The sequence below is a fragment of the Balaenoptera physalus genome (assembly GCF_965194825.1).
Source record: "Balaenoptera physalus genome assembly, chromosome: 7".
In the NCBI taxonomy this organism is placed as follows: Eukaryota; Metazoa; Chordata; class Mammalia; order Artiodactyla; family Balaenopteridae; genus Balaenoptera; species Balaenoptera physalus.
The window spans coordinates 14,566,846-14,581,298 of record NC_138886.1 but is presented as its reverse complement, the minus strand read 5'-3'; the positions used below and the strand labels follow the sequence as shown (position 1 = coordinate 14,581,298).

General features: G+C 43.1%; 1 protein-coding gene and 1 long non-coding RNA gene across 2 annotated transcripts in view; one reads left to right on the top strand and one right to left on the bottom strand.

The window, feature by feature from the left end:
• Nucleotides 1-6,110, bottom strand: part of LOC309664725 — a 23,878-nt gene extending 17,768 nt beyond the window's left edge. The window contains exon 1 of the long non-coding RNA XR_014266004.1: nt 5,972-6,110. This is a non-coding gene — a long non-coding RNA (uncharacterized lncRNA). The remainder of the gene's footprint in view (nt 1-5,971) is intronic.
• The window catches only part of LOC309664718 (uncharacterized protein), a 331,041-nt gene extending 316,588 nt beyond the window's left edge, over nt 1-14,453 (top strand). Inside the window, exon 4 of the mRNA XM_082470456.1 lies at nt 6,108-14,453. Coding sequence (XP_082326582.1) covers nt 13,386-13,868 — 483 coding nt within the window. The 5' untranslated portion in view covers nt 6,108-13,385 and the 3' untranslated portion in view covers nt 13,869-14,453. The remainder of the gene's footprint in view (nt 1-6,107) is intronic.

The window sequence follows — 14,453 nt, the reverse complement described above, 5'->3', positions numbered from 1 at the left end:
AGGTGTCCAAAGCCTTTCAAGAATCAATAGCCTCTTCTTATTTTATTGTTGATGAAAAAATGGCAGACTGGTTAAAAAAGAGAGAGAGAAAGAGAGTGAGAGATGTTTCTGTCTACCTCTCTGGCAGATAACAGGTAAACCTCCCACCAAAAGAAGCATGCCTTGATATGACCCTCCCAACCTAAACCTTTCCCAAGGCCAAACAAATGCCTTCACTCTCCTCATTCCATCATCCATTTATTCCTTTGACAAGTACTAATTGAGAACATATTGTGGCCAAAATCCCTCAGAGTTGGGAAACTGAGTCTCAAAGAGAGAAAGTGGCTTGCCCAAGGTCACAGACCCAGTAGGTGGCACAGCCCAGACACAATTAGTAAAAAATGATTCATTTTATTTGAAATCCCTTGGTTTTTCGAAGCAGTTGGCTGTAGGGCAATGATCCCATGTGAAACTGGCCAAGGGATCTGAAGGGAGACATACACTTTAAAATAATAAACAAGAAAATTAGAACACTCCCTAACACCATACACAAAAATAAACTCAAAATGGATTAAAGACCTAAATGTAAGGCCAAACACTATAAAACTCTTAGAGGAAAACATAGGCAGAACACTCTATGACATAAATCACAGAAAGATCCTTTTTGTCCCACCTCCTAGAGAAATGGAAATAAAAACAAAAATAAAGAAATGGAACCTAATGAAACTTAAAAGCTTTTGCACAGCAAAGGAAAACATAAACAAGACGAAAAGACAACCCTCAGAATGGGAGAAAATATTTGCAAATGAAGCAACTGATAAAGGATTAATCTCCAAAATTTACAAGCAGCTCATGCAGCTCAATATCAAAAAAACAAACAACCCAATCCAAAAATGGGCAGAAGACCTAAATAGACATTCTCCAAAAAAGATATACAGATTGCCAACAAACACATGAAAGGATGCTCAACATCACTAATCATTAGAGAAATGCAAATCAAAACTACAATGAGGTATCACCTCACACCAGTCAGAATGGCCATCATGAAAAAATCTACAAACAATAAATGCTGGAGAGGGTGTGGAGAAAAGGGAACCCTCTTGCACTGTTGGTGGGAATGTAAATTGATACAGCCACTATGGAGAACAGTATGGAGGTTCCTTAAAAAACTAAAAATAGAACTACCATATGACCTAGCAATCCCACTATTGGGCATATACCCTGAGAAAACTATAATTCAAAAAGAGTCATGTACCACAATGTTCATTGCAGCTCTATTTACAATAGCCAGGACATGGAAGCAACCTAAGTGTCCATCGACAGATGAATGGATAAAGAAGATGTGGCACATATATACAATGGAATATTACTCAGCCATAAAAAGAAACGAAAGTGAGTTATTTGTAGTGAGATGGATGGACCTAGAGTCTGTCACACAGAGTGAAGTAAGTCAGAAAGAGAAAAACAAATACTGTATGCTAACACATATATATGGAATCTAAAAAAAAAAATAAAAAGGTTCTGAAGAACCTAGGGGCAGGACAGGAATAAAGACTCAGACGTAGAGAATGGACTTGAGGACACAGGGAAGGGTAAGGGTAAGCTGGGACGAAGTGAGAGAGTGGCATGGACTTATATACACTACCAAATGTAAAATAGATAGCTAGTGGGAAGCAGCCGCATAGCACAGGGAGATCAGCTTGGTGCTTTGTGACCACCTAGAGGGGTGGGATAGGATGGTTGGGAGGGAGACGCAAGAGGGAGGAGATATGGGAATGTATGTATATGTATAGCTGATTCACTTTGCTATAAAGCAGAAACTAATACACCATTGTAAAGCAATTATACTCCAATAAAGAAGCTTAAAAAAAAGCAACTAAAAATTGCCCATAATGGCAAAGCAAAAGGTAACTTTTATTAACATGTTGGTATATGTACTATCAAAGTTATATATAAGATATAATAAAATTGTGATCATACTAAAGAAATAATAATAATAAACAAGAAACCATTTATAAGGAAAGAAAAATTGAAGGGCAGAAAGTAATGAATCACCATTGCAAGTCGGCATAAAAAGAAAAATTAGTTCATAAAAATGCAGTTGGATAAATAATAGGTTATTTCATCATGTAAATATATCCCCAAAATAACTTTATTGAAATGAAAACATCTATTGCAGCCTGAACTATTCATCACACTAACATATATCTAGAATCCTAACAAATTTATGAAAATGTTATATTCCATAATCTTCCTGATCCCATGCAAATAAATAGCTGTGCTTTGACGGTCTCGTTACGAAATGATTAATCACAGCTGCCAAAAGCAGCCAAGAAGCTAATTTTGATTTTTCACGTTGTGGGTGGCATTTGGGGGAGTCTCCTAGGACTGTTATCTCTGAGTATCAGACCTTCTGGAATAAAAATCTCATTCCTCTGCCTCCCCCGACCTGGGCCAACATGGGGAAGAAGCATCACTATCACTTTTAAGCTTTTTCCAGCTAAAGAAATTCAAGAGCTTCTTATTGGACAGAATAAGTCAGGAGAGAAAGGAAGGAAGCTAATATTCATTTTTGTTATTTTATCCTCACAACGCCCCATGAAATGAACTATTATGATTGAACACAGATAAGGAAATTGAGACCCAAATTTCCCCAAATCACCTAGAGATTGGCTTAGCAGTAAGATGACCTACTTGTCAAGGTTTGCCCAAGACTTTCCCAGTTTGAGCATTGAAAGTCCCATGTCCTGGAAACCCCCTCCCATGTTGGCAAACTGGGACAGCTGGTCACTATACCCACTGACTCCACTGTGGGTTTACCTGATTTCAAAGCCCTGTCCTCTTTGTATTTGTTCATCATCACCTCCCCCAAGAAATCTCAAAGGCCACATTATAGTGGCAAGAATCCTTTGGGCTTAGAGACGGGACAGGGCTGAAATCCCAGCTTGGCCTCCTATCCTAGCTCCCTGCCTTTGGGCCTGGCTGTTAAATCTCAGGGCTTCTGTTTCTTCAATTGTCAAATAGAGGAAGGAGAAAGTGGAGGTCACACTAAATTACCTGTATGCCTTCCTCCAACCCCTACATTCCCTAAGTCTAACTGGGTTCTCCCTGCCCTCTTTCTCTCTGCCCCATATAGACCATTCTGGAGCTAAAGAAGTAGAGGCAATAAAACCACTTCTGTCTCTGTTTAAAATCCTGTTCAATTACCTTTATAATTAGAAAAAAAAATTTTTTTAACTTTTACTTTAGAAATTCTGTTCCATTTTTCCATTTTTTAAAGAGTTTATTTTGGAAGAGAAGCTAGTTCCTGCAGAGAAAAAAAGAAAAGTTTCTGGCTGAAACTGAATTTTGTAACTGCAAGCTCTTTCAAAGGCAAGAAGGCAGACTGTGAAAGGATGGTTGCTAGGGAGACAATTGTATTTAAATTATCAGCTCACAATAGACCCAGCAAAGATATTGATTGGATGTGAGAGGGTAAAATTATTTTCTTCAAACTGAGGGAAAACTGAGAGTCTGGCTAGAGGGTCACCGTTCCTGAGGTGGAGGGAGGCTGGGTTTGTACTGTTTTTCTTTGTTTAATTGAAGACGCTAAGAACTGCGGGAAAGATGCTTGCTTTATGTTCTCCGTAATATCCTCTCCGGCAAGTTAGCTGAAACAGAGAGAAATGGATACACAGAGAAGGGAAATTTGTTTTGCTCATAAGAAACTAGTGGTTCAAAGGGAAGTTTTTCTAACAATCCTGAAAACAGCACATATGAGAAACCAATAATAGGAGAAACACTCATAAAACTTTCTACCTACAAGAGTATTCAAAGCAGTTGCCTACATTAGCACGTTTAAGCCTCACGATAACCCAGTGAGGTTATTATTATTATTTTCATTTTACAGACAAGGAAACAAAAGGATGCAACAAGTTGCTCAAGGTCTCACAAATAATATGAGGTACCACTGCTATCTGAACCCGGGGACCACAAACCACACTGCCACCTCTACATCAAGCTGCCTCTCCAGTGCTGAGCCCACATTGGCATAAGAACGCTATTGCCTAAGGACAAGCTCTTGAAAAAGTGTCTTCAATTAAAGGTGGCCAACAGAGATAGAAAAATATGCATTACTCAAGCCTGGCGAGAAAAACCGGAATTTGATTAAGACATAGCTGATCACATTTAAGGACTAGTGATCAAATGAACACATTTCATCCAGATGTTATTCTAGTCTCTTGCAATCTTATAGAAAAGGAATATCATTTTTATCTACTGTTTGACTTCGGTGTTGTTTGACAGCAAAGGAACGGACTCCCTCCCTGAGATAGCTCAGGCAAGAATGTTTTCATAGGCTCAGAGTAGCTAAGCAGGAATGTACCAGGAACCAAAGGTATCAGTTGCTACAGGCCACGAGCTTCTGCTTCTCTCTGGGCTGTCTCTCAACCAGGTTCCTCTGCTTCCCTTTGCCCAACGTGGCTGGGAGCCACACATCTTATAAGATTTGTCTACTGCCCACTCCTAGTTCTCTTTGTTCAAATTATGGGCCAGCCAATCAGTGGACCAGAAGACCATAATTATAGTCCAAACACCTGTGAGGTCTTGAGTAGGGATGGGGGAATGGAGGGAAAGATGCCACATGTCTGCCTTTTAGTGGACTGTTATTTAACGTTTATGTTCAAGTGTGTTACTACCTGTTTCTGTCCCTGTAATAGTAGTGAGTCTGCGACACTGACCTTGCATTTCATTTGTATATTTTGTCATCAATTATTTCACATTAGTTCAAGTTCTTACTGGCAATAAACCCACGAAAAAAGGCACAAAAATAAAAAGGGGGTACTGATTACCCTTAACCATCAATAAAGATCAAGTGAGTCAACAGAAACTACCTCAAGAAATAGAAAACTGGATCTATTACTTAAAGTTTCATAGATAATGAACAGAAGAACCCGTTGCTTAGGGTCGCAAGATATGGGAGACAATTTAAATGTCCATAAAAGGAGAATGGTTAAATAAACTAACATCCATAGGATAAAATGGCAACCAGCCATAAAAAAGAATATGGTAAATCCAAAGATACTGAGATGGACCACTGTCCGGGGTGTAATACGTGAAAAACTAAAAGTGCACGACAGTATGTTTTAGAGAAAAGAAAGACTTTGTGAAAATGTATTGCCTAAACAGAGAGTGCCTCTGAAGGGTGCAGAAGAAACAGGTAACAGTGGTGCTTCTGGAGACTTTGCAAGTGGGGGTCAGGGATAGGAAGAAGGCGACTTATTTTTCACTGCTTCAATTATTTTTTTTAAAATTTTTATTGGAGTATAGTTGATTTACAACTATAAGAGTTGTGTTACTTTCAGGTGTACAGCAAAGTGAATCAGTTACACATATACATATATCCACTCTTGTTTTTAGATTCTTTTCCCATGTAGTTCATTACCGAGTACTGAGTAGAGTTCCCTGTGCTATATATACAGTAGGTTCTTATTAGTTATCTATTTTATATATGGTAGTGTGTATATGTCAGTCCCAATCTCCCAATTTATCCCTCCCCCTTCCCTTATCCCTTGGTAACCATAAGTTTGTTTTCTACATCTGTGACTCTACTTCTGTTTTGTAAATAAGTTCATTTGTACCCTTTTTTTAGATTCCACATATAAGCAATATCATATGATATTTGTCTTTCTGTGTCTGACTTACTTCACTCAATATGACAATCTCTAGGGTTCAATTATTTTTATCATTAACATGCATTATCTCTTAAAAATGGATTTTCCTTGATAGATGATAGATAAGTAGGTAGATAGATATTCATGTATGCCTAGATACATACATACATATATGTATGCTTTATACACATGCACAGATGGATATAGATATAGATATATAGATATAGACATAGATATAGATATAGACTTAGATATAGATATGTCCCAGGTGCTCCTGGAGTGTCCCTTTCCTTTGTAGATCCCTCTGGAAGGAGGAGCATCTCTAGGACCCCCCCTCTCACCTCCCGTCTTCTGTTCAGAGCTTCTGTCTGGTTGTGGGAAACTTCTTGTGGTTTATAAGAAGCTTCCCCATCTATTTGATCCTCATAACAACCCTTTGAGAGGAGAAACTTGGGTATCATTCTCTCCATTTTGCAGGTGGGGAACCATATGGATTTTGATGCAGCCTCAAGCCTGGAGAGCCTAGGTCTTCCAAATCCCAGCCTCGTGCTCCTTCTACTGGACCAGTCTACCTGTTGAGAAGGATCTTCATTTTATTCACCCCTGGAGGCTCAGCCATCACCTACCTCCTCCTTAAAGCCTTTCCAGATCCCTCCCCGGCCCTCTCACAACCCCCAGTCCCACCCCTGTGCTCTGGAGCCCCTACCCCAGCATTTAACTAGATGTGTGACAATTGTGTTGACTTACTCCTCTGATCTGCCCTCCCCTCCCACACCCACCTCCAAAGTGAGCCCCTCAGGCAATCACTTCTTACCGCCCTCTCTACCCTGTGCCCAGCACCATGCCTGGCACCTAGCAAATACTCAGTAAATATTTGTCAAATAAATGATTCGGGGAATGACCATTCCAGAGCCTGGTAGCTTCATGTGATTTGAGTTATGGCATATTTTTCCCTATCTAGAAAGAAAAGCTCCCAGACGACCACTCAGCTGTGTTCAGACATTGTAAATAATTGATCATAAAGATGAAACACACAAGCTGGACAGAGACCTGGGAACCTGTCAATATCAGGGGAATAAATCTCCATTCTCAGCGGCCCCCGGTGCCTGAGCTGGCTTCCCAAGGCCATTAAACTATCCCTGTGGCTCAGGCATTAGTTGGAATAAAGTGTTTGTGTTTGTTTGTTATCATTTCTTAGTAAAACTAATTAAGGAACTAATTGATTGTTTTGTTGTTCTACTAATTAACTCCATATGGTGCCCATTTCCATGGAGATAGACTGTGAGTTATGGGAAGGACTCTGATTTAGCATGTCGTTTCTGGGTTTGGGGACAATTCTTGAGAATTAAGTATCCTTTCCAATCCCATTTCCCTTCATTGCCGCAGCCTGTTCTTGGCCTCCCTGGCTCCTGGAGGGTGGGCAGATGGGGACTGCCGAGACCAGCCAGGAAAGCCCTGGGAAAAATAAAAAGCTTCAGGGCTGGAGCAGGTAGCAGAAGAAGCCCTGGGCTTAGATAATTATTATTATTATTATTATTTCAGGAGCTTCCACTTCAAGCACCTACTATGTACCTAGAACCACGCTGAGCACGGTACATACATTACCCCTAAATCCTGTCAATTACCAATGCCTGCTGTAGTGGTCCCATTTCACAGAAAAAGAAACTGAGTTTACAAAGTCATTTGCACAAGGTTATCCAGCTAATTCGTGTGTTCATTCATTCAACAAATATTTATTCAGCACCTTCTATGGATATTCTAGCCTCCGAAAACAGCTCTGAATCAGATTTGATCCTTCCCCTCATGGGATTTCTTTTCTAGACGCAGACAGATAATAAATAAGAAAAAATATAATTTTGGATAAAGGCAAAGGCAATAAAGAAAATAAATCCAGGTGGTAAGAGAGCGCGATGGGGGTGCTATTTTCAATCAGTTGGTTAGGAAAGACTTCTGTGAACAGATGAAAATTGAGCTGGAATCTGGAGGGTAAGAAGGAACCAGTCATGTGACTATCTCAGGTGAGGACCTTCTGAGCAAAGAGAACAGCAAGTAGAAAGCTGAGGCAGGAAGGAGAGCTTGCTGTGTGCCAGAAACCAGAGGAAGTCCAGGATGAGGGAGACGGGGAGAAGATAAAGGGAGGTGAGGTTAGCCAGGGAGCAAAGCCAGGCATGAGGCCCTTAGACGAGAATGTAGATTCTCTGTTATGTGGAGGATTCAGTCTCCCTGACACTAGACTCATGTTCTTCTCCTAGCCCTGGGCTGCCCTTAGGTACAAGCCAGGAGATCCCATGGACACAGGCAGGGCACTCACCAAGCATGGTCCTGAGAGGGTCCTTTGAGACTGGCTTGCTAAGTGGCTCCTGACTTGTGATCCTCAGATTCTCAAGAATCAAAGGCATTAGTCTCAGGATGTCTGGCCCAGGAAGAAGAGTGCTCTTTACTTAAAGTCAGGCCCCAAAGCTTAGGTCAACCTTCATGAAGGTCTAGGTCGTAGTGCAGGTTAGTGTTCAGTAAATAGTCACTCTCTTCCCCCTCCCTGCCAGCTGATGTTGGGCTGGGCATGTGACTTGCATTGGCCAATGGAATGTCAGAAGGTGTGATGCAAGCAGAGCCTCATGTATCTTGGTGGATTGGCTGGACCCCTGTGGTCTGGTGATCTGTCATGAGACAGTTTCTCAGATAGCTGTTGTCCTTCAGCTTAGCCCCCAAGGCAAACCCACCATCTGGAGCCAAGCCCAGCCGGCCATAGTTTAGAACAGAGTCACCCAGTGAAACCCAGCCTAGATCAGCTAAACCACAGTTGACCTTCATGAGACGAAGAAAAAATGCTTGTTGTTATAAGCTACTGACATTTAGGGATGTTCATTATACAACATTACTGTAGCAGTCACTCATTAGTAAACCTACTCCTTGCAAGCCCTTGTCTAGATGATGAGATGCAGAAATGGGTAGGGTTAAGGCATTGTGTCTGCCCTTAAGGAGCTGACAGTCTATTAAGACTCATTTTTTAAAGTCATAATTGTATTAACACAATTCAGAAACACTGGTACTTTTACATTGATTGACATTCTGATTGATAGTTGCATAATGACAAATTTTAAAGGGACAAAATTAAAATAATTTAATTACTATAAAGGCTTGTGATATGCTAATAAAGGGAGTTACAGTGAGGTGGAAGAAGGCAGCCTTGGAAGGCAGATGTACTGAGTTCAAATCCTGCTTTTGCCACGTAGTAGCTGGATGACTTTGGAAAAAAGAAAGAAAGAGAAAGAAGGAAAGAAAGAAAGAAAGGAAGGAAGGAAGGGAGGAAGGGAGGAAGAAAGAAAAAGAGAGGAGAGAGGGAGGAGGGAGGGAGGTGGGAGGGAGGAGGGGAGGAGAGGGGAGAGAGAGTGGGAGGGAAGGAAGAACAATTTCAGTTATTGATCCATGTTACAAAGATGATAGGGTCAGTTGATGTAACAAAGAATTCCTGTGAGGCTGTTTCAGCCAGGGCGGTGGCAAAGCGCTCTCTAAAAAGTGCCATTTGAGTTGAAATCCGAAAGACGAGGTGGCAGCCAGGCAATGCAGAGGTTTTGAGACAGAAATGGAGTCAATAGACACATTCATGGACTCAAGTAGACACTTGAATATAAAGGTCCAAAGCTCATTATAGAAGCTCAAGCTTAAAATATAAAATCAGATGTAAAACTGGATATAAAATCAAGAGTCTTTCAGCATGTAATTGACAGCACTGGTGAGATCATCTAGGGAGCAGGTGCAGGTAGAGAAGAGAAGAAGCTGAGGACAGGGCCTGCAGCATAGAAAAGAGTGAGGGGGTGACCAGGGAGGGCCAGGGAGGTAGACAGATGACCGGCAGAAGTGGGTGCAAGAGAAGCACATGTTCCAAGAGTTTAGGGAGTGCCCATGTTGATTTCCACAGAGAACTCAGCACAGTGATGCCTGGAGTAGGCCTTGGCTTTGGCAAGCCATAGGTCATTTTTGACCTTGATATGAGCAGGCCCAGGAGAAGGAGGTGGACGATAGCCTGACTGGAGTGGATTGAGGAGGGGACGAGAGCTGAGTGAGTGTCTAGCGCCAACAACTCTTTCCAAGAGCCTTGTTTATAGGGGTGCAGAGAAATGATGCAGAAAGCAGAGGGTGATAAAATAGGTATGCTTGTATGCCACAGGAACAGCCCAGTACACAGGAATTGGTGATAACAAGACGGGAAGGACAGAGCGGGCTCCTTTGCGGGCTCAGGAAGGGGTGGGACACCAGGCTTAGGTGATGGGGTTGACCTTCAGTGGGACAGCAGACAAACCTGAGACAGAATCCCGGCCCTGGGAGGACTTGGTCCTGGCAGCCGTTGGTGCCTCCAGGCGAGAGGGGCTACGTCTTCTCCTCTATTTGTGTCCCTCCTTGGGCAGCCAGCCCGTGCTGGCTCGTATGGTCCTGGCTTTGATCCTGTGGTAGGCACGCCCTTCTAAGGCACCTTCTCTGAGCCAAGCCCAGTTCGGTGTTGACCTATGCTATTTATAATCTTCTCAGCAACAGTGAGATATTTGTAAGTCTATTTTAGAGATGACAGGAGATCTGACTTCAATCTGTCTTTGCCATTCACTCTGCCAAGTCAACCCCTTCCCCGCCCCCCCAGGCCTCAGTTTTTTTCTTCTATAAAACAATAAGGTGAGGTCAGAATATTCCAGAAGGTCCTAAGGAGACATACTTGCTGTCTCTAGTGCCACTTCAGTTTCCAATAGTCGCTGAGATTTTCTGAGAATCGGAGGTAGTTCTCCCCTCCATCTTCCTCTCCCCAATTCTCAGGTCAGCCTCCGGCTCACCTCAAACGCAGCTGCTCGCCCAGGTTTTCCTGAATCCCCTCCCTGCCTTCTCCCCTCCAGCCGCTGTCTCTAACCTTTCCAATTGTTTATTTCCTCTGATGCTGTCTGAAGCTCCAGGATAATCGTTGCAGGAGAAGCAATCAGCTCAGCCTTCTACAAGGCATTGAGACAGACAGGCAAACTGGGGTATGAGGCTGTCAATTTCCGGGCCCTTCCAAATGTTAGAACAATTTTGGTGAATTACAAGCAATAGAGAATCACTTTGGGTGCTCATTAAGTGCAAGGCAGGAACGATGATGCAGGCTTGGAAGCGGAGGCAGAAGCAGGCTTTCCTGGAGCCAACAGCCCACCTTCCAGCATCTTCCAGGGATGACTTCCTTAACCCTCACACTTCTGGAGAAAGCCCAAGGAGCCCCCAGGGTTTGGAGAATGGAGATGATTTCTCCAGCTCCTGGACAATTCACTGTGCATTTACAGGGCACCCACTGTCTACATCGGGTCCCAAGGGTGAGCAAAACACACTAGGCCATTGAGAGAGATGCCCACAGAAATACCGTAAAAGAGAACAGACGGGGGGAAGGAAGAGAGAGACTGATTCTGATCAGGGCTCCGAGGTGAGGGCAGCTTTATAGAAGAGGCAGCATTTGAATAGGGTCTTAAAGAATGAGTACCACATTAAAATACACTCTTATTCCACCATTAACAATAAAAATAATAACAATGGCTAATACCTATAATGCTTATATAATACTATTATGTTCAAGCCTTGTAGCTAAGTGTGTTGCACACGTATTAAATTACCTAATAATTCACAGTAAACCTTAGATAGATACTGTCATTATCCTCATTTCATAGATGGGGAAATAGAAGTACAGAGAGGTTAAGTAATAACCTAAAGAATTACAGCTGAGCATCCAAGTAGGAATTTAAAAAAAAAAAAGTGTATAAATGAGATAGTTCTCATAGCTTTTTTAGGGAAAATGAGAGATGACTGATGAACAGAAGAAGTATCAGCTATAAAGACCAGAGTTCACTTCCAGCCCCCACAGTCTTGACTCAGGTGGCTACTCACGTGACTTGAGAGGGTTCCTTAGACTTTCTGAGCTATGCTTCCCTAGAGGAGTTAGCACGGCCCCAGATTCGTAGGAGCAACATCCGGAAAAAGCGACAGGTGGAAGTCAGAGCCAGAAAACTAGATCTGCATTCATTCCATCACTCACAGCATTCACTGAGCACCTGTTGTGAGCCCAGCACCAGGTTAAGTGCTGTGGGAAGAAAGATAAATGAGACCAAATCCTTGCTCTTATGGGAAATGCAGTGTGGTAGGGAATGCTTGTACATATTAATCTCTGTGCTTTCTCCCAGACTCTGAGGCTCCCAGATTCTTTCAATTGGACCCCGAGGGTCTCTCCACTGCGCCCATCCCCTGGCTGTACAAGGAGGTATAAATCATCCTCTGTGGAATGTGAAACAAAAATTTCTGTGAACATTGCCAAAGGTGAAAAGAGTCAGACATACACCAGCAGAGCTAGATTTTCTGATGGCGGCAACCATGTAAAAGACAGAAGAATGAAGAAAGGGAGAGAAGGGGCCATGAGGACCAGAAAGGGTGGTGTGGAGATTGCTTAGAGGAAGAAAAGGACCTTGTACCTAAGGTGACAGAGGCCACAGGAACACCAACCAACTCAGGAGCACCCGAGGGAACCCCACGGGCCAGGGATCAGCCCCATCAGCCACTGGTCATCTAGCTCACAGTGACATTAGTCTGTGCCCTGCAGACTATGCCTCTAATTGGTCCATCTCTTGAAAACCATCCATGGTCCCAAGTATTTGACACTTACAAGGTCCCCAGAGCAGAGGATGGAGGCCTTGGGCATCTCATGGAATGATCATGAACTGAAAGAAAAGTATCAAGCTTGGATGAAGGTGGGACTCGAAGAAGCCAGCTTGAAATTGTCTCATTTCACTGTTTGTAGGGGGAGTCAGAGAAATGAAGGCGTGGAGATGTGAGTGCTATGATGGAAACTGTTCGGTGTTCCATGTCACAAAGGAGAATGGCGCCAGTTCTACCACTGGGGCCAGGAAAACCTTCATAGATGAGATGACCTTCCAACTAAGTCCTGGCCTCAACCACCAAGTCTTGGGATGAAGAGGGACAGTCATGAAGCCCAGCAGTAGGAAGACCTGGGCTTCAACTGAAGGGCTTGGGTAAGCAGAAGGTACCAAATAGAAACATGACTTGGGATATAAAACAGGACCCCTCAGATCTGGGCCAGAATGGAAGTGGAGGGAGTGGGGCTCAATCCCAGAGCGTGAGGATGGGGCCTCTCTTACCTCATGTCAGGGACAGTCCTAGCCCTTGTGGCAGGACAAAGTCACAAGTGGGGCTCAGGTGGCTCCAGTTTGGGAGTAAGACAGGGTCCAGAAGGTGGGCAGCACTTGATACATAAAGATGGATGTAAAATTTTTGCACTTTGATCCCAAAGCCAATGGCCTAAGCCCAAGATGGAAGAAATACAGGGGAAGAGAAGTTTATATGAACAAGATTTAGAAGTAAGAGATAACTGCAAGTTCTGTAGAAGCCAACTCTAAATTAAACCTAGATTTGTTACAGTTGTCTGGAATGCATGACAGTCAGATGTATAGTCAGGATTTCATAGAGGCATCTTTTTAAGCTGGTAGAAGGAATAGGAAACTGAAGGTGCATGGACCAGGGGCTGGATAAAAAGCACCTGGGCTATGAAGTCACCCAAACATGGGTTTAAATCCAGACTGGGACACTTTAGTTGCTATGCAAACTTGGGTGAGCTATTTTGCTTCTCTAAGCCTTAGTTTCCTCAACTGGAAAGGTCATTTGGGAGATTAGAGAAAACATATAAAGCAACCGATAGAATGCCTGGTGTGAAATAGGTGGCTTGAAATATAGTAGCCTTTAATGATGATGAAGGTGATAAAGATGGTGATGATGGTGGTGGTGGTGGTGGTGATGGTGGTGGTGGTGGTGGTGGTGATGGTGGTGGTGGTGGCGGTGATGATATTGACAATGATGGTGGTGGTAGTGATGACGGTGATGATGATGGAGGTGGTAGTGTCTGTGACGATGTTGACAGCAATAATGGTGGTAATGATGATGGTAGTGATGATGACAATGATGGTGGTGGTGGTTATGCTAATGGTGATAATGATGATGGTGAAGATGGAGGTGGTGTTGATGTTGACAATGATAATGTTAGCAATGGTGGTGATGATGGTGATGGTGGCATTGATGATAAAGGTGTTGATGACGATGGTGATGATGGAGTTGGTGGTGGTGGTGATAATGTTGACAATGATGAGGTTGATGGTAGTGATGATGGTGATGATGGTGATGGTGGTGGTGGCAGTGGTGTTGACAATGGATGATCATGTTGCCCTTTAATTAAGCCAGGATGTGATGACACTTTCTTACCACACCCATAGATCTTGGATACTCTTAAAACCTTGAGAGATGGAGAATAAGCATCCAGGTGGATAGTGAAAGAAATGTTACAACTCTGAACCTCTGAGAAAGAAAATACTTTATTTCCTAGTCAGCTGAAGCTGGTACTGAGTGAGGACAATAAAAATGCTGTCATTTGCTGGGCCCTCACTATGGGCAGCCAGGTACTAGGTGCTTTCACGTTCATCATCCCGTTTCACCCGACAACACTCTGTGAGGGAGGTAGAGAGGTGCTCCTGTGCTAAGGAAAAGTCTATGCTAAGGCGCTGAAGGGGAGGAGTTAGATGGCTGGAGAGTGAGAGCAAAGAGGAAAGTAGGGCAAGCTGAACAGAGTGAATGAATCAGTTCCTACAAAACTCCTGAAGTGGAGCCTTCACATAGTAAGTGCACAGTAAACTCAGACTCTGTGTCATCATTGTCATCATAAAGGACCCTGTAGAAGTCAGGGTTACACCAAAGGTGGGAGAGGGGCTGTTGCAGGAGGGAAAGATCTCCCTGTCATGGGAGGCAATGTAAGCAGTGGTC